This window comes from Vipera ursinii, assembly GCF_947247035.1.
Source record: "Vipera ursinii genome assembly, chromosome: 3".
Classification (NCBI taxonomy): Eukaryota; Metazoa; Chordata; class Lepidosauria; order Squamata; family Viperidae; genus Vipera; species Vipera ursinii.
The window spans coordinates 74,268,698-74,295,939 of record NC_139516.1 but is presented as its reverse complement, the minus strand read 5'-3'; the positions used below and the strand labels follow the sequence as shown (position 1 = coordinate 74,295,939).

The following is a 27,242-nucleotide window of genomic DNA, read 5'->3' as shown; positions in this document are numbered from 1 at the left end:
TTTAACTGACTGCGTGCTTTCTACAAGCACTTCAATCAATGGCCTTCGTCATCACGAGGCTTGGGATCTTTTTTCCCCAGTTAAGATTTACGTTCAGAACCAGGAGATCGGCGCCGACGCCTTAGAAAAGCCCGCATCCCTACGTACTAGAGCAGGGGTCTTCAAACTTGGCCCTTTTATGACTTGTGGACTTCAACTCCCAGAATTCCTCAGCCAGCAAAGCTTTGCTGGCTGAGGAATTCTGGGAGTTGAAGTCCACAAGTCATAAAAGGGCCAAGTTTGAAGACCCCTGTACTAGAGCATCTCAACGCCGGCAACAGAGAGTCGCAAACTTTAGGGAAAAAAGGAAAAAGAGGCGGAGTTACAAAGCCTCGATAGCCAATGGTCGACCGCTCTTCCTCCTTCCTGGGTCCTGCGGAGAGGCAAGATGGCTGCCTCCAGACCGAGCCGGTGTCTTTTTCTTGCAGCAACAACGCTGCTTCTTTTCTTCGGCCGCTGCAGTTCGGCGGTGGGTCGCGGAGTGCAGGTACGCTGCGATAAGGCAGCGGGACGGCTGGCTGGCTGCCCGCCTTTATTTCTCCCGCGTGTCCCTTGCTTTTTTTCCCCTCCCAATACCGTGAGTGGATTTGGAAATCCAGGACTTGATTTTCTGTTTCCGTGAGCCGGTCTCCGTTGTATTTTGCAAATGCGTATGGGGAGGGGGGGGCTCAAGGGCCACCGCCTAAAAATAAAACGGGCTGCAGACTTTTAAAATTTAGTTGTCTATTGCTTTGCAATTTAATGCGGTGTTGGGGAAAAAAATAATCTTTTCCGGAGTGCTCGGCTCCGGCGCTGGACTCTTGCCTTCTCTCCTCTTCCCCACCATCTCCAGCAGTCATTGCAATCCTGGAGGGCGAGAGAGGAGGAGTGGGCAGGTGTGGCTTCTCATGGGGTCGCTCAGGTTGGATGCTGCACCGCCCCCTGATGGCCTTTGGCGGGGACCGTCCTTGCTCCTCTTCACCCAGGAAATTTCAAGGCACCCGGGATGATCTCAGCCACACCAGAAGCAGTTAGATCAGGGGTAGGCAACCTCGGCTCTTTGATGACTCATGGACTTCAACTCCCAGAATTCCTGAGTCAGAGCTGACTCAGGAATTCTGGGAATTGAAGTCCATGAGTCATCAAAGAGCCGAGGTTGCCTACCCCTGAGTTAGATGGTTAGCTTCCTTAAATATCGAATTATAATATGTATCCCATTGCAATTCTATAGCTCCCTATTGTTGTTATGCGCTCCTGGCTACTTTCCTTCGCGACCAGAGGCAAGCTCCTGACCAATAACCAGCCAAGGCACAGTGAAGGCCTTTTGTTTATTGCAACAAGCTGGGAGAGAAGCTATCAAAACTTGGTTCTCTCCAAAGTTTCAACCCAAAATATTCCCATTTTTATAGATCCCTGGCCCCGGCTGCACATCCCTCCTCTTTCCCCATTGGATGAGGTACTATAAGGTTACACACTCTTTCCAACCGCCTCCTACATATTTCCTGCTACATACTAAATCATACATCCCACGTACATTAAAATTAAGAGATAATTTATGCAAGGTGTGTCAGTTAATATTAATCAACTAATTGCACATGCGCAGTTGCTTGAGTTCTAGCCCCCTTTTTGTGACTTTTTAGAAAAAATAGGTCCTTTCCTGTTTTGCTAGTTATCTTCTCTTACAGATGTATTGATAGCTTCTCTTCTTCCTTTCCCAATCTTAAGCCTTAGCTAATTTTTGCCTACGTGTTTCACTTACATCCTTTCTTTGTGCTCTCCTTTCCTGGTTCTCCATTCATCCAGTAAATTTCCACTGGAGCATATTCAGTTTTAAATTTCTCTTTCAATATTAAAATTTGGAGACCTTTCATTTACTTCTATCATTATGGTCATTTTATTATGGTTTTATCTTAATTATACATCATCTCCCTATATTGTATCGCCAACATATCTTATGTACATGCGTACATGTATACATATGCACCTACACATACATATATACATACATATAGATATATATGCATATAGTCCTCAATTTACGACCACAATTGAGCCCAGAATTTCTCTTGCTAAGTGAAACATTAGTTAAGTGAATTTTGCCCCAATTTATGTCCTTTCTTGCCACAGCTGTTTAAGTGAATCACTGCAGCTGTTGGCAACACAGTTGTTAAGTGAATCTGATTTCGCCATTGACTTTGCTTGTCAGAAGGTCGCAAACGGTGATCACATAACCCTGGGACACTTCAAATGTCATAAATATGAGTCAGTTGCAAGCGTCCAATATTTGATCACATGATTATGGAGATGCTGCAGTGGTCATAAGTGAAAGATGGTCATAAGTTACTTTTTTCAGTGCTGTTGTAACTTTGAACGTTCATTAAGTAAACTGTTGTGAGTCAAGGACTACCCGTATATACATATTTTATGATGCTTTATTTAAACTAAATTTGTATATCAGTGATTGATTGCATGATCTCTGTAGATACCATTCGTTAAACAAAATAAATTTACCCAGTTGATGCCTTTTGTGGAGCTTAGCCAGCGGTCCATCTTGTGGGCTGAGGGAAGTGCATGAAAAATGGCAGCTTGCTGGAGCATAACCCCTATACCCTGTGTTCTTTTCATGAGGAAAGAAAATGAAATGTTCAGAGAGAAAAAGTTTAAAAAACAGTAATTAGGCTTTGTAAAGGAGCCATGTATTTACTTTTTTATTTATTCATTTATTTGCATCCAGCCTGAGAGAGAGAGAGTGACTGGCCCAAAGTCACTCAGCTGGCTTTTTTTTAATTATCAAACTAAAAGTGTATTATATGTTTTCATGTTCATCAACACATCACTATTTTGACTTACAATAATTCATTTAGGGGCTATTCAAAATTACAACAGTCACTGAAAAAAGTGACTCATGATCGTTCTTCACACTTATGACTGTTGCAGCATCCCCATGGTCATGTGCTCAAAACTCAGATGCTTGACAACTGACTGATTTATGATGGATGTAGTGTCCTGGCATCATGTGATCACCTTTTGCGACTTTCTGACAACTAAATTCAATAGGGGGGACAGATTGACTTAACAATCATGTTTCTAACTCAACAACTGCAGTGATTCACTTAGCAACTGTGGCAAGAAAGATCGTAAAATGGGGCAATACTCACTTAGTAACTGTCTTGCTTAACAACAGAAATTTTGGGCTCAATTGTGGTCATAAGTCAAAGACTATCAGTATACTGGTTTTTGCATTCCAGGGAACTGAATTATCTAGGGCTTTTCTACTTTGTAGAAGTATATATCAGTTATAATCAGTTTTCACTCATATACATTATTGGCAATAATACAGGAAAAAGGCCTCAGTGTGAATGGAGAGAAAGAGATAAACCCCCTCCCTACATGTCTTCTCAAGGATATCCTAGGAGGCAGGAGCTCCATCATTTATATTCCATTTTTCATTCAAATGCTCAAGGTGGCACAAACAGTGCTGTCCTCCTGTTTGGCTTTGTTTTTTTTAATAACAAGAAACCTTGAGGTGGGTTGCATTGAGAGAGACCTGACTGTCTCCAGTGAGCTTCCAAAGCTGAAACTACTATGTAGTAGAAGCTCCATCTCACATTACTGATCCAACATCTTTTAATCACTTCTCACTGACTCTTTGAGCCTTCTCACTCCAGGAATCTGTCTACAATTCCAGAGGTAATGCTGCAAAACTCTCTTTGAAATGTTTTCTCTGTGGGAGTAGCTGAATAGGAATCAGATTATGCAGCACTTTCTATTCTAATGCAGAAAGATACTTTGGAATAGTGGGGGTATAAATGTATGCAATGAACCAAATGTGTTTTCTCTGGGAATCATAGGGGTACCCATGCAATCCTGAGGAAAGCTTAAGCTGCTTTAAGAAGTTGCAAACAAGAACTGTTTTTAAATTCCAAATCACTACTTTGCCTTCAGACCCAAAGTGCTGCAAAGCTTTATTCAGTAGGAGATTTGGTGGTGATAGTGGCAGTTCTTGGGGCCCCCAAAATGGCCCATGTAACACCACTATTCCATGAGTTGCATTAGCTGCTGGTTTGCTTCCGGGTGCAGTTCAAGATGTTGATAATTACCTTTAAATCCCTTCATGGTATGTGTCCAGGCCTCTTGCATGACTGTCTCATCCCACTGGGATTGGCCTTCTCCACCCATGTTGACAAAGGAGGCACGCTGCAGTCCCATCAGCCCAATTATTCCAGCTGGCAGGATCCAGGAGGACGGCCTTCTCTGCCATTCCTCTGCCCTGTGGAACATCTTGCCCCGCCTCTGGTGTGAGGTTCGCCCCGACCCTCCTGATCTTTTGCAAGAGCCTAAAGACCTGGCTCTGCCAGTTAGCTTAGAGCTTCAATGGGGGAGTGTCACGGTGGAGATGGTTGATCAATTAACAACAGATCCCACTTCCCCCCCCATCCTGTTCCCTTTTAATTGGGCCATAAAGTTCTGGATTTTATACTAACCTATGCTCTTAGTTTATATAGTTTTTACTTTTATGATTTTTATGAGGTAAGATGAGGCAGCCTATACATTTTATAAATAAATAAAATAAATCCTTTGGAGTAGAAATTAATTAGGCAACTATTTCAAGCAAAACCCTGGGGTTAGGGCAGGGGTAGGCAACCTTGGCTCTTTTATGACTCGTGGACTTCAACTCCCAGAATTCCTGAGTCAGCAATGCTGACTGGGTTAGGGGAATGCAGTTCCAGTTTCAGTTTTGTATATGTCTTGTGCATGATTTCCATTTTTTTTCATAGATTTCGCCACCCACCCTGCCCCCCTACCCCCCCAATTTCATTTTGCTCCTGGAGAGTTGTGCCAACTCTCAGAACTTTTGTTTCCCATTTTCTGTGTGTACGTGACAATGTAAGAAGAACGTTGATTTTGGATTTTTAAAGGCAACCAACTTGTTCTGGATCTGATTCAAAAGTCATACAATCGTGCATTTTGTTTCCAATAGGAGCTGGCTGTATTTCTCTAGAAAACCAACTGGGGGGGGACTTGGGATAATAGAGCGCTGATGTATTTGTTGGTCTTTTCAGTTGGAAGAGGGAGGTTTTGCTTGGCTTTCATGGTAGCAGCCTTTAGCAGATTTATTTATTTATATTTGTTAAGGCTGTTTAATTGATTTATGTCTTCTTTCAATAATGATTTTAAAAAGAATGACTAAGCGTGCACTTGATTTGCTTTATGTCACATCAATCAGTTTGTTTCAACAATTCCATTAACAAGGATGGGAAGGGATTAAATACATAGATTACAGAACAAACTAGATAATTACACAAAATAGTATTCATTAGACCAGTAGTTCCAATTTATTTGTCACACTGCTGTGATAATCCATTGCCCAAGCTCTGGAGATTGAGAAAACAAAACCTGGCATTTTTTTCAGGTCAACTAAATTTATGTTTTCCACAAGAGTTGTATTTAGACATTTAAATTGGATGTCACAAAAAACAGACCATAAAGCAAATTATGACTACACGGCCAGAGTTAGGAATTATGTGGTATTTTCCCCAAATGACCTAGAATTGACATTGAACATCTGTTAAACAGAGAATTTTTAAGACTGCAATTAAATACAAGCTTTAAATAATCTAAACTAGCTTTTTTCCACTACATAGCAGGGAACAGTCTTATTATTTTTAGTGGTGCTCAATCAGATTGAACAAAGACTAATGTTTCAACCCAATCTTTAAACATTTATGTGGCTGAAAAAAACCCTCAAGAATGAAAATTCAAACCCATAAATACTATAAAATTTGAAAACAGAATGGATTTGTTGTTGATTTAGTTCTTACTTGTTCTAAAAGGAAAAGATTGACTAATCTTGAATCAAACAGGGACAAAAAATTGAACTAATAATTCAATAAACTAATTGTGATAGTAAATCTATTTGAGATATTATGAGTTCCTGGACATAAAATTGTTAATCTGGATTTTGGTATCTTAAGTGTAAATATTTTTTTACTATCCAGATTCTGTCACCATGGGGAAAATATGCATTAAGTGTTCTATTTAACCATTGGCCAACGTTCAATTTCAGTGATTGATAATGGCTAGTTTAAGTAAATATTTCACATTTAGCTAATAATTTTTTTTAAAAAAATACTTAGCTAAGACTAACTCATAATTGAAGGCTAATCAGATAAAGAAATAAGGATCAAGTTATTAGCATAAAGGGAAATAATGTATTTCTCTCACATAATTGAGCTCAAAATCTCACAAAAATGTTGTGTTGTTGACAAAGAGGTTAAAAAAGTAAAGCCTGCTTTTGTTGTATTCTTTTTTCCATTTTTAATCGAAGTTTCCAGATAATGGAAAGAATTCCTTGTTGTTCTTTGATATGATCCATGAAAGGCTTTTTATACATGCAAACTAGCAGACTAAAGATTTCTTTAAAACAAAGCAAACTTATAAATGACTTAGATGAGGGAATAGAAGGGGAACTCATCAAATTTGCAGATGACACTAAGGTGGCAGGAATAGTCAATGCCCTAGACCAGGGGTAGGCAACCTTGGCTCTTTTATGACTCGTGGACTTCAATTCCCAGAATTCCTGAGCCAGCCAGGAGTTGAAGTCCACGAGTCATAAAAGAGCCAAGGTTGCCTACCCCTGGTCTAGATGATAGGTTCAAAAACCAGATGGATCTTGATAGACTTGAACACTGGACCCTATCTAACAAAATGAAATTCAATGTAGAGAAAAATAAAGTCTTACAGTTAGACAAGAAAAACCAAATGTACACATATAGATTGGGTGAAACCTGGCTTAATAGCAGTAACTGTGAGAGGGATCTTGACGTTTTAGTAGACAGTCAATTAAATATGATTTAGTAGTGTGCAGCCGGCAGTCATAAAAAAAGCCAATGCAATCCTAAATTGCATTAACAGAGGGATTCAACAAAAATCATGTGAGGTACTAGTAACACTCTATAAAGCCTTAGTAAGACCAGACCTAGCATACTGCATCCAGTTTTGATCACCCGGCTACAAAAAAGATGCTGAGACTCCAGAAAGAGTGCAGAGAAGAGCAACAAAGATGATTAGGGGACTGGAGGCTAAAACGTATGAAGAAGGGTTGTAGGAATTGGGCATGGCTAGTCTAGTGAAGAGAAGGACCAGGGGTGACATGATAGTAATGTTTGAGGGGCTGTCACAGAGAGGAGGGGGTCAGTCTATTTTCTATCTAAAGCACTTGAAGGCCAGACAAGGAACAACGGATGGAAACTGATCAAGGAGAGATTCAACCTAGAAATAAGGAGAAATCTGACAGTGAGAACCGTCAACCTAATGGAACAGTTTTCCTTCAGATATTGTGGGTGTTTGATCACTGGAAGCTTTCAAGAAGAGACTGGACTGCCATCTATCAGAAATGGTATAGGCTATAGAGTCTCCTGCTTGAGCTGAGGGTTGGACTAGAAGACCTCCAACTCTGCTATTCTGTTATGTGGAGAAAACGTTCTAAAAAGGGAACCATATTTTAGAGTAAACATGCACAGGATTGCTCTGTATAATTTCATAAATATGTCAACTGGTGTTTTGTTTATGCTAATTAACTTTTCCAGTAAAGTAAAAAATAACTTGATTTGATATAAACATATTTAAAATATTTGTGGAATTTGTATTTGTGTGTGATTGTGTGTGTGTGTGTGTGAGAGAGAGAGATCCTATTTTATTTATTTGTATAGCTTATATATTTTCTCTTCAGGATCAAGCAGAACAATTTTTTAGAAGTGGACATACAAATAACTGGGCTGTTTTGGTAAGATAACCCATTGTAATTGAACCTAACCTAACCTAAACAAATCTATTGGAATATATCAGATGGTACCATTGAAAAGAAAAGATTGCTTGCCTCCACAATGATAAAATTGCTTTTCATGCAAAGATAGTGGATTGGATCTGATTCTATCCCATATTCTATATCCATTAGAAAAAGAATAAAAGGTAAATAATTCTGTTTACATACCTGTAAAGCATTAGCCATCACCAACATTTTATTTTAAAAAAAATAAAACTTTTTCGGAAGTTTTTCAGAAAAGGTTAGCCTTCATGCTCACCTTGATCTTGATTTATTAATTTACTAATGCTGTAGTAGGAAGTATATGCATGTGTGGGAGAAGAAATAATATAGAGCAGGGCTTTTCAACCTTTTCACCCATTGTACCACTTTTAGGATATGGCAACATCAGAGTACCACCAGTCGACTAGCAAAGTGTCAAAAACGTGATGACCATCCCCCCACAAAAAGGAAAAAAGTGGTGAAGTACAGGTAGTCCTCGACTTATAACAGTTCACTTGGTGACTGTTCGAAGTTACAGTGGCACTGAAAAAAGTGCCCCCCAAGCCACAGCCGAGCAAGACACCTGCCTGCCTGCCCGGTGGCGCTCTTCCTCCTGTCCAAGGTTTTCATTGTTGTGAGCATTTCTGTGGAGGATTGGCAGTGGGGGTGGGGTGGGGTGTGTGTGTGCTTTTTATTCCCCCCCATCTCTGCTGGGTGGTTGCAGCAGGCTTTGGTCACTTCACATGACCCTGGGACACTGTGACCATCATAAATATGAATTAGTTGCCAAGCATCTGAATGTAAATCACAAGACCCTAGAGATGCTGCAACATTCCAGATGATCGGCACTTCTTCTGTGCTCAGCAGAAGTGCTGGAATCTACCAAGCTCCAGCTGGAGCCTGGCACTAATCCTGGCGCTTCCACTGAGCCCTGACAGCCCTGAAGAAGCGCTGATTCTGGTGCTTCCGCTGAGCCCTGACAGCCCTGCAGCTCCAGCCGTCTCTTGCTCAGGCTTGTGCAGTGCTGCCACCGGTTCAGCTCATTCCCCTCCCCCGCTTCCACTTTTCTAGGATGGTCGCGTACCACCTGCCAGGTGCCAATGTACCACAGGTGGTACCCGTACCACTGGTTGAAAAGCCCTGATATAGAGTAGGGAGGTATTTGAAATTATACTGCAGGCATTAGTCTTCAATTGAGAGAGAACAGTTCTTTAGTTTGAATGATGAATTTGTCTTTAGTGAAATTTCCAAATAAGCTGTAGCTCAATGGCCCATTTATTCCTGCACGGTTATGTTGTTGCATTATAGTCGCAGAATTTATTCTTATCCACCCCTCCCTCTCTCTCTGTGTATATGTTAACCATGCAGGCTTGCATATGTATTTGTCTGTTAATCTGTTTAGGTGTGCACATCTCGATTCTGGTTTAACTATCGCCATGTGGCCAATACTCTCTCAGTTTACAGAAGTGTCAAGAGACTTGGAATTCCTGATAGGTAAGAAGAGCCTTTTAAAATGGTATCAAGTACAAATAGGGTAATTAATCTGCTAATGTGATCCTATACTTGTCTAATCTTCCATTATTTTTTTATATCTATGTATTTTCATTAGCAGAGAAATATGTTCATAGACATAGGCATATATTTAACTATGGCTTTGAATGAAAGAGGGAGTACATATCTTTTAAAAATGGAAATACACAATTTCTAACACAAAATATATGCAGAAGACTTATTATCTGATTAATACTATAAACTGGAAAATTCATCACAATATGTCATTGCTTTTCATAGCTTGAAAATAGGTGACTTTGTTTATGATGAAGAATTACGAATTCAAATCACTTAAAAATGTAAATGTGACCATGTGGCATTGACATTTTTGCAAACTGAGAAGATGGGATGTAAATACAGTGACCACAGTTTCTTGGAAGAAAAATAAAGGACAAACCTGGAAAAGAAACAAAACTGAAATAGTACATTACAGTGTTAAGTATGGTACATAAAGGATAAAAACCTGTTTATAATTTTGCTGTACAGTATATAACATGGTTGGTTTACAAAGGAAAATTCAAGAGCAAAGCCAAGAAAGCAATTAATGTAAAGGACAGCTTTCTGAAATAAAGGATTATGTATTATAATAAAGGATGTATGTTCACTCTAGATATAAATGACCATGGGGATTCTCAGTCAGTCCATCTGCATATGAAAGATGAAGATCATTCTTTTGTAGACAGTAAAGTCCACATTCTAGACAGGACCGCTGGTTTGAAAGAGGGGTAAAAGAGACCATCTACATTAAAATTGAATAGCCCTCTCTCAACAAAGGGGGAGGGATATGACACCATCTATTTCCTGTTTACAACACAGTCCTTTCAGCAGTTCCAAAAAGGCTCCATGCCCATTTGTACTACTCAAACCTCCAAATGGCCCCAACGACTCCCAGAAAACATGCCAATGACCAGATGACTCCAAGGAACATAAATCCTTCCATTCCTCACCATTCAGTCAGAACTGAAGAAGCTTGTTGGATGAGAAGCGAAACATCTTCAAGGAAAAACAAAGAAAGTCCAGTTGCTTCTTGAAAAAACACCCTATTCAAATAAATAAATGCTCAGTGTAGCCCAGAAGATCTTCCAGGTTTGATAGCATGCCTCAAAATTTGTCTGAGAACAGCAGATTTTTTTTCCCCAGGGGCATAAAATATGAGATGGATTCCCAAGTTTAATTAAATTGCCGAACTTACTGTAAGTGACAATACTCAGTATTGCTTCTTAATTAGGAATGCCAGACACTCAACCCTGTACTTTCTGCATCAGTTACATCTGCCAGATGGCTGTGGTTTGCTCCCTACATTAGCATCTATGTTAATGATAAAACAGCGAGGAAAAAAACCGATGAGTGCAATGAGAGGGGGGGGAACCAACAGATTAATTTCAAGGGTGACCCAACCACCTATTCTTTTTTTGAAGGATTATTGAGTTTCGTAAATTGCATAGAATTGAATACATGTGCAAATACAGTAAAGTTAGCCTTATTAACTTTTAAAAGCTATTTCTTCATTGTGTGTGAATTTGGGCTTAGTCACAGAATGCCTTACATAATAGAAAAGAGGATTAAAGCTATTAAACAGCCTTTCAAAGTTAGCAGACCATGTATGTTTCTTGAGGCTTTGGGTTGCTACTGCACTCAAATTGTTCATTCAAATTCATTTATTTTCTTTCCAATTAGTCATATAGTCTTAATGCTGGCAGATGATATGGCCTGCAATCCAAGAAATCCGGCGCCAGCTACTGTGTTTAGTCACAAAAACATGGAACTGAATGTCTACGGAGATGATGTGGAAGTGGATTACAGAAATTATGAGGTTCATTCTTAAATACACTCCGTATTAAAATGTAGAAAGGTGATGTGGAAGGGGATAATATTTAAGTCAATTGATTTGATGAGAGCCTGCAACTTCTTGGGCCTCAGAGATGTTCTTCAGCAGAATTAGAAACCCAGAACACATTCAAAATGATGTATGAGTTTTAGGACTTTGCGTGCTCTGGTATCAAAGTCTTTAGCCTACCAAATTCTAGTCAATTCATTGTTTAATCAGTGGGATATATCAATACCTGAAAATTGATATATTTTTTTCTCATGGTTAATAATTGAACACAGTAATGTCCCCACCTAAACCTGTTATAGCAGGTATGGAAGACCCATGGATCCATACCACAAAACTCAGGATTTTAGTAATGTGAGAAAAGACTAAAGATGTGAAACCAATTATTCTTGTCAGCTTGGAGCTGGAAAGTATAATTGTGGTCACATGATCTCCCACTCAGCAACCATTTTGCTTAAAGACAAACCTGCCAGACCCAATTCCTACTAAATGAGGACTACCATACCTATACAGGAGTTGACATATTCAGCATTGTTAGTTATTGTCACTAGCAAGGTTTTCTGAGTACTTTTGGAACCTTAGAAAATTATTTTCAGAGCTGGTAGGTATGAGGTTTGAGATTTCATAGGACAACTTTTTTTTTGCTGGGCAGATGGATGATTTATGATCAAATATTTTTAATCACTGGAATGTAGTTTCCCATAAGTCATGCAGAATTTTAAGCTTTAAGATATGTCTATGAGCATTTTTCTATGGCAACATGTAGTTGTTCTTGATGGTAAGAAAATGTTGAAATGGTTCCCAGTTATAAAATAATAAGACAGGTGTTCAAAGCACCGATATACATATATATTATGAAGGCTGAAATATGACATTTAACCTGAGTTAATAATACATAATGATCTATAATATGCAGTAGTATTATTTTATTGGACAGTTGATTTGAAAATAATGCCTGTAAGATTAAATGCAAACTCTAAACCGATGCTGTTTCATTGTTTAGGTTACCGTGGAAAATTTTTTGAGAGTGCTAACAGGACGAATCCCAGCAAGTGCGCCTCGTTCCAAACGTTTGCTTTCCGATGACAGAAGCAATATTCTCATATATATGACAGGTAATTGTATTTTCTTTGGCATTTCCTATAATAATAATAATAAATACTCAAACGCTTCATAATCATCTGAAATGGCCATTTGCATCAATTTGGAAAAGGCTGATATAATTACCTTGCTGATTAATATGTCACCCAGTGGCCAGGTCCACACACTGTCCTAATTCCAGATCTCTAGTTTAGCAATGTTAGGGTTAGGGTTGTCACATCATACTAGTTAAAAGTACAACTAATCATTTTATGGTTACTATGATATGTAATTCCTCCAACTCTAAGCAGCTTACAAAATATTACAATATCCAACAGAAATATAGAATTATAAAAGGAGAAAGTCTGAAAAAAATATCAAAAGACAAGTATATCCCTCAAAGGATCCATCATCACTCTGACCCAAGGCCTGGAGATTGGCAGGTTTTGATGGCTTTCAATCAATCAGAATAGAGCTGGAAGGGACATTGGATATCTTCTAGTCCAGCCCCCTGCAAAAGCATTTCAGACAAGTGGCTGTCCAGTCTCTTCCTAAAAACCTTGAGTGATGAAGCAAGCTGAAGGCAAGCTGTTCCACTGAAGGCAAGCTGTTCCACTGATTAATTGTCCTCACTGTTAGGAAGTTTCTCCTTAATTCCAGGTTGCTTCTCTCCTTGATTAGTTTCCAACCATTGTTTCTTGTCTTGCCTTCTGGTGCTTTGGAAAATAAATTGATCCCCTCTTCCTTGTGGCAGCCTCTCAAATACTGGAATACTGCTATCATGTCCCCCCTTCTTTTCTCTAGACTGGCCATTTCCAAATCCTGCAGCAGTTCTTTATATGTTTTTGTCTGCAGACCTTTAATCATCTTAGTAGTTGTTCTTTGCACTTTTTCAAAGTCTCAACATCTTTTTTGTAATGTGATGACCAGGGCTTTTTTCCTCATAGAATGCTCAGAACGGCGTTCCGGCACCTTTTTTTTTTTTTTTGCAAAAAAAAAAGTTCCCTCTATTGGCTTTAGGAGTAAGCAATCTTGACTCTTTTTTATGACTCGTGGACTTGAACTCCCGCAGCATGTGGCTCCGAGCCACAAAGGACGGGCGGCGACGCCGTAGCAACACTGGCATCGCTCCCAGTGACAGCACCTCTGAGTTCAGGCACTAGGACTCCAAGGTCCCTCTCACAATTACTGTTTTTGAGTCAAATCTGTACTTGTACCTTTGGTTTTTTTTCTACCCAGGTGTAAAACTTTGCTTTTCTCCACATTAAATATCATTTTGTTAGATAGGGCCCATTGTTGAAGCCTGTCAAGATCTTTTTGGATTCTGAGCTTGTCTTCTAGGGTGTTGGCTATTCCTGCCAGTTTAGTGTCATCTGCAAATTTGATGAGATTCCCTTCTGCTCCCTCATCTAAGTCATTTATGAAGATATTGAAGAGTACTGGGCCTAAGACAGAACCTTGTGGCACACCACTGCTTACTTCCCTCCATGTAGATGTAGTACCATTAAGGACGACTTGTTGAATATGGTTTGTCAGCCAGTTACAAATCCATCTGGTGGTGATGGTGTCTATCCCGCATTTTTATAGCTTACCGAGAAGTAGGTTGTGGTCTACTTTGTTGAATGCCTTGCTGAAGTCTTAAGTATAGTATGTCCACAGTATTTCGCTGGTCTACTTATTTAGTCACTTTGTCAAAGAATTAAATAAGATTGGTTTGACACAATCTGTTTTTAACAAACCCATGCTGGCTACCAGTTATAACTTTATTTGTTTCTAGATCTGATTATTTTTCCATTATCTTCCCAGGTATTGATGTCAGGTTGATTGGTCTGTAGTTTCCTGAGTCTGTTTTCCCCCCTCACACACACACACTTTTTTTTAAAATAGGGGCTGGTGAGAACTGTAGAAATCTCAGAGAGACTTGTGTTTATCTCACACTTGTCTTCTATAGAAAAGCCTAATACATGCCCTGTCCTTTACATTAGTAATCATTATAGGCCAAGATTAATGAATAATCAGAAGCATAGCCTTCGTAACTGTTTCCATGATTCTTTGTTCCTACATTAAAATACTTATATTGCAATCTGTCATTGATCTGTATATAGGTAAAACTAGGATTTTAAAATACAGTCAGTGCAAGAATTGGTCTTCAATGGCATACTACATAGTTACACAGGCAAAAAAATAAGGCTGATTCATTACAGTTGCTGTCTTGAAATTTCCACATCAGTTCCCCCTCCCTTCCTTGTTTAAAAACTTATTCCTATTCAGTCCTGGGATCTGTACTGTGAGATGGGCCAAAGAAACACTGAGATCCTTGGATTTTGTACACTTTGCAAGTCAATGGTTTATTCAGTAAATCATAATTTTTAAAAAATGTAGCCCAGCACATGTTTGAATATGGTTCATGCTTAAACATTCTGTTCAAGTGGTATAGGAATTGTTCTAACTTAGCTTGGAAGTATATATTATTATTATTATTGCTCTGGAAATCCAGATCTAAAAGAGAATCCAAGATGTGTGGCTGCATATATATTAGTAGTTGCAGTGACTCAGGGGAGGCTTGGAGGGATGTGGGTAATACAGACTTCTTAAATGTTAAAGCTGAATTGATTGGGCTGCTCAGCGTGCTAAGGCTGAGTTCCAATAGACAAAGCAATTGCTTACCTTTTGCTCACCTTGCTTCTTTCATCTGCTTTTTAATATAAACTCCCTTGGTGTGTGAGAGCATATTTATACATTGTTATAGTTTGATGCCAACTGTTTTGTTTGAAGATGTTCAGAAAATATTTTTGAAAAGATCCTGACTTTACATTTTTTAAAATATTTTTTTTTCTTGCCCAGGTCATGGTGGGAATGGTTTCTTGAAATTTCAAGATTCTGAAGAAATTACAAATGTGGAACTTGCTGATGCCTTTGAACAAATGTGGCAGAAAAGGAGGTAATTTCTAACCCTTCCTTTCTAGTCTGCCTGCCTTTTTCTGCCTCTTCTGATTTACCTAGAACGTGTTTAAAATTTTCATTTCATTTAGTACATTTATTTGCAACCATACGTTTTAGCAAAATTTCATATACTGTTTCAGTAAGACTTAACTAGTCAGTTATTCTCCCCCCCTTACAATTAACAGCACTTCCAACATCTGCACTAACATTGTTCACATTTTTACCTTTTATAATATTATGGACTATGTACCTCTAGCAGATTGTACAACTAAGTATTAAGGCCTTCTGTACAAAGGAAGTCATGAAGCCACTGGGCCTTTGCAATGTCCTCTGTCCAAAAATGTCTGTCAAAGCTGATGCTTCTTTTGATTGGTTGGTTTGAAAATACAAGCTGATCTATTGGGTCATTTGCATCACCAATCTTTAAAATACCACCTGGCATTCAAGGTATAAGGGTTAGCTCGTAGACATTAAGGTTATCCAAATATATTGAAAGAGGTACTTTGCTATGCAACTCAACTTACAAGTATGAGAAACCTTTACAAACCTGTCCAGTGGAGGAAGAATATGTTCATATTGGGGTTACATGAACCCAGCTCTAGCAAGATAAAAACGGAGTGTTTTTCTTTTCAAATTGTCCCAGATTCCCCCATCAGGAAACACTGTTGACTGGAAGTGGACAGTCCTAAATGTTGACATAGATCTGGATTTGAAGATCTAGCAAAATATGTATACAGATCTGTATAAATCAAAAAGTATATGTAATCTTGCGTAACAGTTAATCAAAGGAAGTAGTAATCGAAATCTGAATGAGCAGATAGATCCATTGCAAAAGGAAGACTACACAAGACTTCAGGAAGTTTATATTGATATGGAGCTGCCTTAGTGAAAGATTTCAGGATTTTACTTTTGAATAAACACACATTGGATTGTGCATTTAATCACCAATACTTTTTTTCTATGCAATGGTGATAAAACTGGATAGTTTATAAAGGTATGTTATTGTCTGTTAATGGCAAAAACCCTGGAGGCAAAGTCTCCCAGAAGACTTTATTTTAAAGTAGCATTTTGTTTATGGGGCTGGTTGAAGTCACCACAGCTGATGGGCAATATGGAAGATATGGCTTATCTCCTATATTCTAGAAAGGGCTTTACTTTGTATGTGGACATTTTGTTATGCTTGATTATTGTAGAAGGCTTAAGGGCCAGCTGGTATAAACAGGCATAAAGGATGCTTTTCCCCCCTTCCAGGTACAATGAATTGCTGTTTATCATTGATACATGCCAAGGGGCATCCATGTACGAACGGTTTTATTCTCCCAATATAATGGCTTTGGCTAGCAGCCAAGTTGGAGAAGATTCACTTTCTGTAAGTGTATCATTTCATACGTTAATATAGATACGGTTACCAAATGAAAATCTCTTCCTAGTTTGGTGGGTCTCTATAAGATTTAATAGGAATATTGCTTCTGCTGGAAAGTATTGCATTTATAATGGAATGAGAATTTGTTTTAAATAAGTAGCAATACAAATTAATAATAGTGCTATAAAGAAAAGCTAGGGTTTTTTTAAAAAAATAAAAATGAAATTATGATCCCCACATTAGGTTGCTCATGATCTTCCAGGAGGTCATAACCTTCACAGTACTATTTTGAAAACCTTGGTATATTTTATTGCATATTTTGGAGGGTTAAAAACAGTTCTATAGAACTGTGATCCTTTCAAAGAAGGGTGAATTTTGAAAAATAAGAGAAGCAGGTAACAAATTGCTGTTTCCTTTGGTCAGGATAGGTTTGGCAGATTGAAATACAGAGCTAGTGCTACAGAACCAACTTCTTTTCCAGCAATTTTATGTATTTTGCTTGGCCTTATTTATTTGCTCCTATCTCTGCCACATAAGTAGCTATTCATAGTTTGGGAGGTTAATCAGCTGTTGATAGAACATGTAGATGTTAGGTTGTGTTGTTCAGGTTTCATTGCTAAACATTTATATATGATAAATGCGGTATTTATAACAATATTCTCTTTTTGAAGCATCAACCAGATCTTGGCATCGGTGTCCATTTGATGGATAGATACACATTTTACGTCTTGGAATTTTTAGAAGAAATTAATCCAGCTAGCCAGACCAATATGAATGACTTGGTAAATACTTATTTAACTTGCTATTCATGAAACCACTACTGGAAAGCTGTGTGATTTGCATAATTTTACACAACCCTTTTCACATCCTTTCCTATTTTTCCCATTGTCATTGTATTGCCTCTGGTTGGGAAGAAACCTTTTTTTTTAAGTTTTAAACACCAAAAATGAGATTTAATTAAATCTAGGGCTTAAATCTACCTTACCTTATTAAAAAGAATCGCCTTATAGCATGGGATCTTATTAGCAAAGCTGTGTTTTTCATTATAACCATTCAACGTTGATGTTTGAATTGTTTCTAGACCGTTGCATACAATGCTGTCTTTCAGCTCAATTATATTTAAAAAGTTATATTATGCAAGATTCAGAACATTGCTTGCTTCCCGACTCGAGCTGAATAACGTATTAGCCATAACTGAAGTTAAACGTAAGACTTAATCACAGAGTGTTAAAAGAAGCATGAGCGATTGGTGGAGCATAAATCTCAGTGAGCAAACGATACGACTGCCATCTCTAATTAAAGAATCAAGGTTGTAATTGCTAGGAGGATTTTTGGTTGTGGCACTGGTAAGGTCCTGTGTAATAGAGCAAATAATCAGATGGTATGAGATAGCTCCATGGATTTGACTAGTAAAAGGGAGCCAATAGATCTGCCAGTACAAGGGATCTGGGCATTTCATGGCCTCCGGGCAGTTCCAATCTGGCTTGCAGCAGTGGGTATGGTAGTGTTTGGGATGGGGCTTGGGTGTGTGACATAAGCAGGGTGTCAACAGCAGAGAGCAGGGCGGGGCATCTGTGGCAAGGGGCGTCGGCGGCCTACCATAATAATCCCAGTATCTCATTTCCTTTTTATAGAAATAAAGATGTGAATGGCCATACGATCAAACAATAAATCAATCTCATGGGTCCTCTTGGGAAAATTAATTGCCCATCCCTGCAGTAGAAGCAAATCTCCTGATTGTGTGTGGTAAATAACTAGCAACATTCAGTATCCAATCCTAAGTATGTTTTTCCCCCCTCAGAAGTAAGTCTCTTTGAACTGAGAAGGATTCCTTCTCTGCTAGGCATGCTTAGGATGTTTTTTTCATTTATTCAGAATGTTAACAGGGTCCTACAATTTAGGACCATACCTCTTCTGGAATCCTTCTTGAAATTTGAATTATGCAGGAGAGTGGTGTGGTTTGAATATGTTCAGAAGATGCTATATGGCAAATCAGTCTGCATATGTTGAAAATTTTCCACTGAATGCCTAAGGAGAAGACAGACTCCTGGCCATTCTTCCATAAATGATCTTTTATAACGGTTTTTCTAATGAAATTCTGCACAGATGTATAGCCAGGTGATATGAAGCAGCAATATTGAATACCGTATATACTTGAGTATAAGCCGACTCGAGTATAAGCCGAGACCCCCAATTTCACCCCCAAAAACTGGAAAAAGTTGGTGACTTGAGTATAAGCCGATCCGCCGTTCTGCAAGCCTCCGCGGCCGGCTGCTTCGTTCCGCAGCGGAAAGAAGCAGGCAGGCAGGGGGCGGAGGAACGGAGACCCGGCGACGTTTGGGGAGGTTTGGGCGCCTCTCCAAATATCCCCAAACGTCGCCGGGTCTCCGTTCCTCTGTGCCCTGCCTGCTTGCTTCTTTCCACAGCGGAAAGAAGCAGGCAGGCAGGGGGCGGAGGAACGGAGACCCGGCGACGTTTGGGGAGGTTTGGGCGCCTCTCCAAATATCCCCAAACGTCGCCGGGTCTCCGTTCCTCTGTGCCCTGCCTGCCTGCTTCTTTCCACAGCGGAAAGAAGCAGGCAGGCAGGGGGCGGAGGAACGGAGACCCGGCGACGTTTGGGGAGGTTTGGGCGCCTCTCCAAATATCCCCAAACGTCGCCGGGTCTCCGTTCCTCTGTGCCCTGCCTGCCTGCTTCTTTCCACAGCGGAAAGAAGCAGGCAGGCAGGGGGCGGAGGAACGGAGACCCGGCGACGTTTGGGGAGGTTTGGGCGCCTCTCCAAACCTCCCCAAACGTCGCCGGGTCTCCGTTCCTCTGTGCCCTGCCTGCCTGCTTCTTTCCACAGCGGAGAGAAGCAGGCAGGCAGGGGGCGGAGGAACGGAGACCCGGCGACGTTTGGGGAGGTTTGGGCGCCTCTCCAAATATCCCCAAATGTCGCCGGGTTTCCGTTCCTCTGTGCCCTGCCTGCCTGCTTCTTTCCACAGCGGAAAGAAGCAGGCAGGCAGGGGGCGGAGGAACGGAGACCCGGCGACGTTTGGGGAGGTTTGGGCGCCTCTCCAAATATCCCCAAACGTCGCCGGGTCTCCGTTCCTCTGTGCCCTGCCTGCCTGCTTCTTTCCACAGCGGAAAGAAGCAGGCAGGCAGGGGGTGGAGGAACGGAGACCCGGCGACGTTTGGGGAGGTTTGGGCGCCTCTCCAAATATCCCCAAACGTCGCCGGGTCTCCGTTCCTCTGTGCCCTGCCTGCCTGCTTCTTTCCACAGCGGAAAGAAGCAGGCAGGCAGGGGGCGGAGGAACGGAGACCCGGCGACGTTTGGGGAGGTTTGGGTGCCTCTCCAAATATCCCCAAACGTCGCCGGGTCTCCGTTCCTCTGTGCCCTGCCTGCCTGCTTCTTTCCACAGCGGAAAGAAGCAGGCAGGCAGGGGGCGGAGGAACGGAGACCCGGCGACGTTTGGGGAGGTTTGGGCGCCTCTCCAAATATCCCCAAACGTCGCCGGGTCTCCGTTCCTCCGCCCCCTGCCTGCCTGCTTCTTTCTGCTGTGGAAAGAAGCAGGCAGGCAGGGCACAGAGGAACGGAGACCCGGCGACGTTTGGGGATATTTGGAGAGGCGCCCAAACCTCCCCAAACGTCGCCGGGTCTCCGTTCCTCCGCCCCCTGCCTGCCTGCTTCTTTCCGCTGTGGAAAGAAGCAGGCAGGCAGGGCGCAGAGGAACGGAGACCCGGCTTCGTTTGGGGAGGTTTGGGGAGGTGCGCGCGCACCTCCCCAAACTTCGGCAGGTCTCCGGACGGCGGTGGCTTGGGAGAGGTGAGCGCGATCCCGGAAGCTCCAAAGCCTCGGCCGCGCACAAGTCCTCGGTAAGTTTTTTTGTTGACTGGAGTATAAGCCGAAGTGGAATTTTTCAGCCCAAAAAGTGGGCTGAAAAATTCGGCTTATACTCAAGTATATACGGTATATCTATATATCTATATATTAATAGATAAGGATTAGCTTGTCTCTCAAAATCTTTCATATTATGTTAAGTAAGAGGTAGTGGTGCACATGCTGTCCACTCATATCCCGTTTTGCAGATTTAAACGATATCCTGTTTAAATTCAATGTTGCTTAACATGCTATGCCAAAAGACATGAGTTGTGAATCTAAATCTCAGAAGTCTTTTTTCACATGAGAGAGCAGCTGTGTAAAATCATTTACAAGTATTTAGGTTTACGGACACAGCTGTACGTTACCTTATCACTAGAAAAGATGTCATCAGTTTTGTAGTAAGCAGCTCACATTGCCAAGCTGGATAGTGACAAAGAACTGAATAAGCAACCAGTGTTCAGTTGAGAAAGAAGTTTCATTATTAAATCTGACAAAATTTATTTTTAAAAGATACATAGGGCATAATTTTGAGAATGAGGGATATATAGGTAATCATTGATTTACAAGCATAACGGAGTTATCTTCGTAAGTCATGGTGGTTAAGTGTAACCATGCCTGATTTTATGACTCTTTTTGTGGCAGTCATTAGGGAATCTGGCAATCATTAAGCGAATCCATTTTCCCCAAAGCACATTTTTTGCCAGAAACTGGGACACTGGTTTCTGGAAAAAAACGCCAAAAATCATGGTTATGTGACAGTAGGATGCTGCAAACAGCTATAAATATGGGCCTGTTGCCAAGCGCCCAAATGACTACGGGGGGGGCAGCCATTAGAACCTCAAAATGGGTCATATGTAACTCTGAGGAGGTTCGTTGCAACTTTGAATGGTCACTAAGTGACCAGTCATATATCTAGGACTACCTGTATTATAATGATAAACTGTCATACCATTTTGAACAGGTTTGTCTGGTACACTTTGTGTTTTCTGGAATCCATTAACTTACTAGAAACTACGTACTTAACAGATAAATAAAATGCCATCTTGAATATTGTGAAAAATGGGCCAGTGAGTTAGAAATTGCATTGCAGAAATTGCTGATCTTATACCGTAGCAGATTTACATGATCTTCAGTATTAACATTTTTAAATTTTACTTTATTTTTGATATCTAGGAAAATGTAGAATTATAACCCTGTCCACATTTCCAGATATGTGGCCTCATTAAATATTGTTGGATTCACTTCTGAATAGCACATGTAGGAGAAATAAATGGTTTTAGGATGGTCTATAGAGTTTGGCTATTGGGATTTCGAGTAAGATGGGTGGTTTCTAGATTAGATAGTGTGTGTGTGTATACACACACACATATATCTATGTATATATGTATATGTATATATGTGTGTGTGTATGTATATATATGGGGCCTAGCAAGGTAATCTAAGAGTTAACATATGACACATATATATAATATATATATATAATATATATATATATATATATATATATATATATATATATATATATATATATATATATATATATGTGCATGTATGTATGTATGTATGTATGTATATATATAGAATGAGGGGGGGCGGGGGCAGACAGACAGACAGATAGATAGATGATAGATAATAAAATTATGTCCTGTCCTTGAACATTCCATTCTGTGCTTGATTGGGGGCAAACAGTCATTTTTAGAAATATCTGTGTTAATTTCCAACTAGGATTTGATTGGTTTAGAGGTAAATTGATTTTAATATGACACCAAATTATGGATTTCTAGAAAATTATTCAAGTAACTGAAATCTGTAATTTGAAGATGAAATATTATGTAACCCTGTAGCAAGGTACCAGTGATAGACATATGGTTTGTCAGTTCTGTTGAATTAAACCTTTCACTCTAAAAATGAATAAAACTATTTAAATTCCAATATTATTCCTATTGGGGAATTGAGAAACCATGTCACAAGGTGTATATTGGTATTGGATGATCACACTTAGTTGGGAAAGAATGCAGCAAAGGTTTTTATGAAGATTTGAAACAAAATATCTTCTTTATAGTTTCAGGTATGCCCTAAAAGTTTATGTGTGTCAACACCGGGACACCGAACAGATCTGTTTCAGAGAAATCCTGACAATGTCTTGATAACTGATTTTTTTGGGAGTGTACGAAAAGTGGAAATTACAACTGAAACAGTTTCTCTTGATCCTAATTGGACACCTGCAGAGACAAGGTATTTTGGTTTATTTTTTTGAAGCTCAGATATTTATAAATGAATAAATAATTAAAAATATACATCAAGATACAAATAGGATTGATCCATATAGATAAATGCCAGAATGTGTGTACAAACTGGAATGTCCTTACTGCAAAAAGATTCTAGGTGATGTTCAGGATGACACTGTGTGAACATTCATGGGAGGGTTTCTTTTTGTGTGTATACTTTGAGCTTTGTACTTTTTTTCTTGGGAACTACAGGAATAGAGGAAGCAATGGAAGCATGCATGATTTGATAGTATATTGATTTAAAAATCCCCAAGAAAGTAAGATCAAGTATTTGAGAAGCCTCAGGACTCATGTTTGATAATAATTTACTCATGAATATTGGAAATCTAAAATTTATCTCCTCCATCCCAAAAGATAAAGAAGAGGATGCTAGATGCTTATCTATCTGGAATAAGGCATTCATAAAGAAATAGTATTCAAAACACTAAAGCTACATTACAATCAGAATATATGAAGAGAGAATATAAAATACAGAGTACAGGTAGTCCTTGACTTTGCAAGCATAATTGGGGCCAAAATTTCCATTGCTATGCAAGGCAATTGTTAAATGAGTCGCAACTGATTTTACAAGTTTTTTTTGCCACGGTTGTGAAATGAATCTGGTTTCTCCCTTTGACTTTGGCAGAAACTAACTGAGAAGGTCACATGACTTTGGGATGCTGCAACTGTCATAAATACATCCCGAATACCAAGTTTCTCACATGATTGTGAAAATGCTATGACAGTTGTATCTTTGAGGATCAGTTGTAAGTCACTTTTTTCAGTGCTGTGGTAACTTTGAACAGCCATTAAATGAATGGTTGTAAATCAAGGATTACCTGTATGCAGGTAATCCTGTATGCAGGTAATGCCTTTTTTGTGTGTGCTTCGCTTTATTGTGCTTTGTGGATTTGTTTTTTTTTAACAAATTGAAGATTTGTGGCAATCCTGTGTCAAACACATCTGTTTTGGTGCCAATTTTCCAACACCATTTGCTCACTTTCTGTTTGTGTCGCATTTTGATAATACTTGCAATTTTTCACCCTTTTTCATTATTATTATTCAGATGATGATTAACATTTTTATCAATTATTTTTTTAATTAAGGTACGTTCATTTTTTAGAGATAAAGCTATTGCAACATAACTTTTATATGCATAGGAAAACCAAAAAAATTGTGTGACTTGCTTAATTGCAGTATTCATTTATTGTGATAGACTGGAATCAACCTCACAATAATTCTGAGGTATGACTGTATCTGGACGCCAGAGTATCCAATACCTACTGAGTGTAGGTATGGAGAACTGGAAAAGTCATTGTGGCAATCCTATATAATATGTGTATTTTTTTCTTACAGTTAGAAACAGTAAATAATTTGAGTTCCAGTTCATAAGCAGAGTTTGTGAATTCAGAATCAGAACCAGTACCTTTAGTGGAATACAATGAACAGATGCAAAGAGTGATGATGACAATATGCTTTTATATATAATCAGTTTCAATTCTTGGAGACTTGGATTCATCTTATATAAATTGGGAAAACCTGCAAGTTCACAGCAGAATTTGTAAGCAGAGCAATCTAGCACAATTGAAATATTCCTTCCGTATCTTTGATTGGTGGGATTGGGAGAGAAATAAAAGGTAGAGAAAGGATTTGTCTGAAGTATGTAATGTTTATGGAATGTGCATTTTCAGGCAACAAGCTGAATTTATATGCGGTCTTATGTTGCCATCTGTTGGGAGCTCTTGGGATAAAAAAACACTTTTGTCTCATTTTATCTACGAGTTGCCATAGACTGCAAAAAAAATGTGTTGCACATATGTTGGATCAATAAGGTTTCATACTTCATTTCTGAAGTAATATATCTTTTTCAAAGTAATAATTGCATCTTTTTCTAGATCAGGCCTTTAATATTTGCGGTATAAAGTATTATGTTAATCTTGTTTATAGAACAAAGATATTTATTCTATTTAATTCCATCATGCTTTCAAGCTTTTTTGTTTTCCTGAGGTGACTCTGTATTAGGAGAATAATCAGTGTAAGCATGTATTTGAATGGGAATTTCCATCCAGATCTCCTTGGTTTGAGTCTGACTCAAGGTAATGGCCACTATAACGTTGCCTCTCCTTATTTTATATGTGTGTGAGAGAGATAAAGGAGGAGAAAAGAACACGTTTACCCAGAGAAGTATAAATAAAAAGACAGCACAATGAGACAGAAATAAAATATGAAAAATGGGATGTGATGTTTGCTTGCAAAGCCCTATCTTGCATAGAATTGTATGAATGTGCTTAGGGTAAAACTAGGCTGTGTCTATGCTTTGGGGTCATAATTGACTGAAATGAAAATCTTCAAAGTTGTTTCGAATTTCATTGTGGTTTGAATCTATTGTCATTTGTATTTGTCCTAACATTACATATATTTCCTCTGGGAAAGTATTTATCTTGGTTTGAAGTATTGCTTCTGGAGGCCCGTGATTTTCCAGGCTAAGTCCTTCAGGAGAAAATATTGAATGTAGCATCCTGTCATTTTTTGATACATATGTGATATCCATGTTGTCTCCCCCTTCAGATACAGTAATCTTTCATCAATGTTTTAATTCAAAAGTCAATTTATCAGTCAGTCAAAATAAATCCTGCAAATTCTCCTCTAAAAGATTAGCCAAAAAGCCAAAAAATTTTCCCCATAAATAGTTCTTAGGTTTAAGCAACAGTCCAGGTGTTGGTGTTTTTTTTTCTTTCAAACACTTTTTAATCTTATAGCTGGTTCTTCCTTTGTTCCCAGTTGTCTTCAAAGTTATTTGCAATTCAAAGGAACAATTTTTTTCTTTGTTTCTGGGTATTCTTCCAATTTCTTTTTTTTTATTCAAAAGTTTTACAATACATTTTATCTTTAGCAAACCAAAAAAGAAAAAAAAACACCTCCCAACCCCCTCCCCCCCACCCTCTTCCCCCTCCCCCACCCTCCCCAACCCCTCCCTCCCTTTCCCCTCCCCCCCCCGGCTTCCCAGAGCAAAATACAGGGTATAAAAATACAATCATAATCTAATTTACGCAAACAATCCTAAACTATTTAAACTACCGAACTTTAACTCATATAAGAAAACTCCAAACATATATGTATATATCATATCAATAATTATACAAATACAAAATAATACTTTCCAATCTAATACCAAAACACAGGGTATAAAAATACAAACAAACAATCATGATCTAACTTACGCAAACAATCCTAAGCTATTCAAACTATCAAACTTTAACTCATATAGGTAAATTCCATACATACATATATATATCATATCAATGATTATTCAAATACAAAATAATACCTTAAATTCATATTATCCTAATATATTATACAAATTAAAATACCATAGATTACTTCCAAACTTAAAATTTTTTTTTATATAATCACATCATTCTTATATTCATATATTCTATTACCTACTCCAATATTGCCCATAAAAGTATTACAAATTAATTTCAATCACACATAAAACAATTTATATCAGTTTTATAAAACTATTCTTCTATCCAACTAGACTTTAACATACTAAAACCAAATTAATACAACCTTTCCTTCTCCTAATATATTATACAACTTAAAATACCATACACTACCTTCCAGGCTTAAAACTTTCCATCCAAATAAGAAAGCATAACCTACAGATTATCAATAAACACTACTACAAATCTTCCCAATTAAATTTTCATAATCATCTTCAAACTAAAACAACACAAAATATTATATAATTATTTTATAAGGGTGAAAAATGAATCCCCACATACTTAATCCTTCTAGCATCCTTATTACATTATTATCTCTTGCAATTATGCAACTAAATCCTCAGGTTTGCTTCATTCTTCCAGAAACAGCACACCTCTTCCAATTTCTGGCCTTCTCCCGTGGTGATGAAATTTGACCCACTCCTGTAACTTTCACATCTGTCTGCGTTAACCCTTCAACATCTTGTGGATTCTCTCTGGAACGTTGAGGCTCTCTGTCACCTTTTTTCTTTGTAGACTCCAAAGACGATATGGGGACTGCTTTTAAAACATTACTGTAAAAGTCACGTGCCTGAACCACCGTGGTAAGACAATGCCTCGTACCTTCATGAGTCACTACCATACCCTCTGGTATTTGCCATCTAAACTTAATATCACGTCGTCTCAATTCTTGTGTCAAAAAGGCAAATTCCTTCCTTTTTCTTAAAATTCTTGCAGGAATCTCTTTTAAAATCAAAACTTTTTGCTCATCCATTACAAAATCAGTATTATAGGAGGCCTGGATAACTTCATTTCTAATCTTTCTCTTTGTGAAATAAACCACCACATCTCTGGGTAATTTCCTTTGTCTTGCAATCCACGAATTAACACAGAAGATTTTATCTATATCTTCCATTATTTCATCTGCTGGTCTCTCCAACACCCCTTCCAAAACCTCAGAAACCATTTTCGTCAAATTTTCCTTAGGATTTTCTTTTAGGCCTCTGATTCTCAAAGCAAGCTCCATCTGAAAA

The 27,242-nt window shown here is 38.9% G+C and overlaps 1 protein-coding gene across 2 annotated transcripts in view; it reads left to right on the top strand.

Annotated features, from left to right (window-relative positions):
- The first annotated feature begins 418 nt into the window (after positions 1–418).
- PIGK (phosphatidylinositol glycan anchor biosynthesis class K) overlaps positions 419–27,242 on the top strand; it is a 120,663-nt gene continuing 93,839 nt past the window's right edge. For both annotated transcript variants that reach the window (XR_014492150.1, XM_083359920.1), the window contains exons 1-9: positions 419–526; positions 7,751–7,804; positions 9,228–9,319; positions 11,054–11,189; positions 12,214–12,325; positions 15,135–15,231; positions 16,485–16,602; positions 17,268–17,378; positions 22,519–22,691. Coding sequence is in view for 1 of the 2 variants with exons in the window: in XM_083359920.1 (XP_083216046.1) it covers positions 428–526; positions 7,751–7,804; positions 9,228–9,319; positions 11,054–11,189; positions 12,214–12,325; positions 15,135–15,231; positions 16,485–16,602; positions 17,268–17,378; positions 22,519–22,691 (992 nt within the window). In the remaining variant the exon portion in view is untranslated. The remainder of the gene's footprint in view (positions 527–7,750; positions 7,805–9,227; positions 9,320–11,053; positions 11,190–12,213; positions 12,326–15,134; positions 15,232–16,484; positions 16,603–17,267; positions 17,379–22,518; positions 22,692–27,242) is intronic.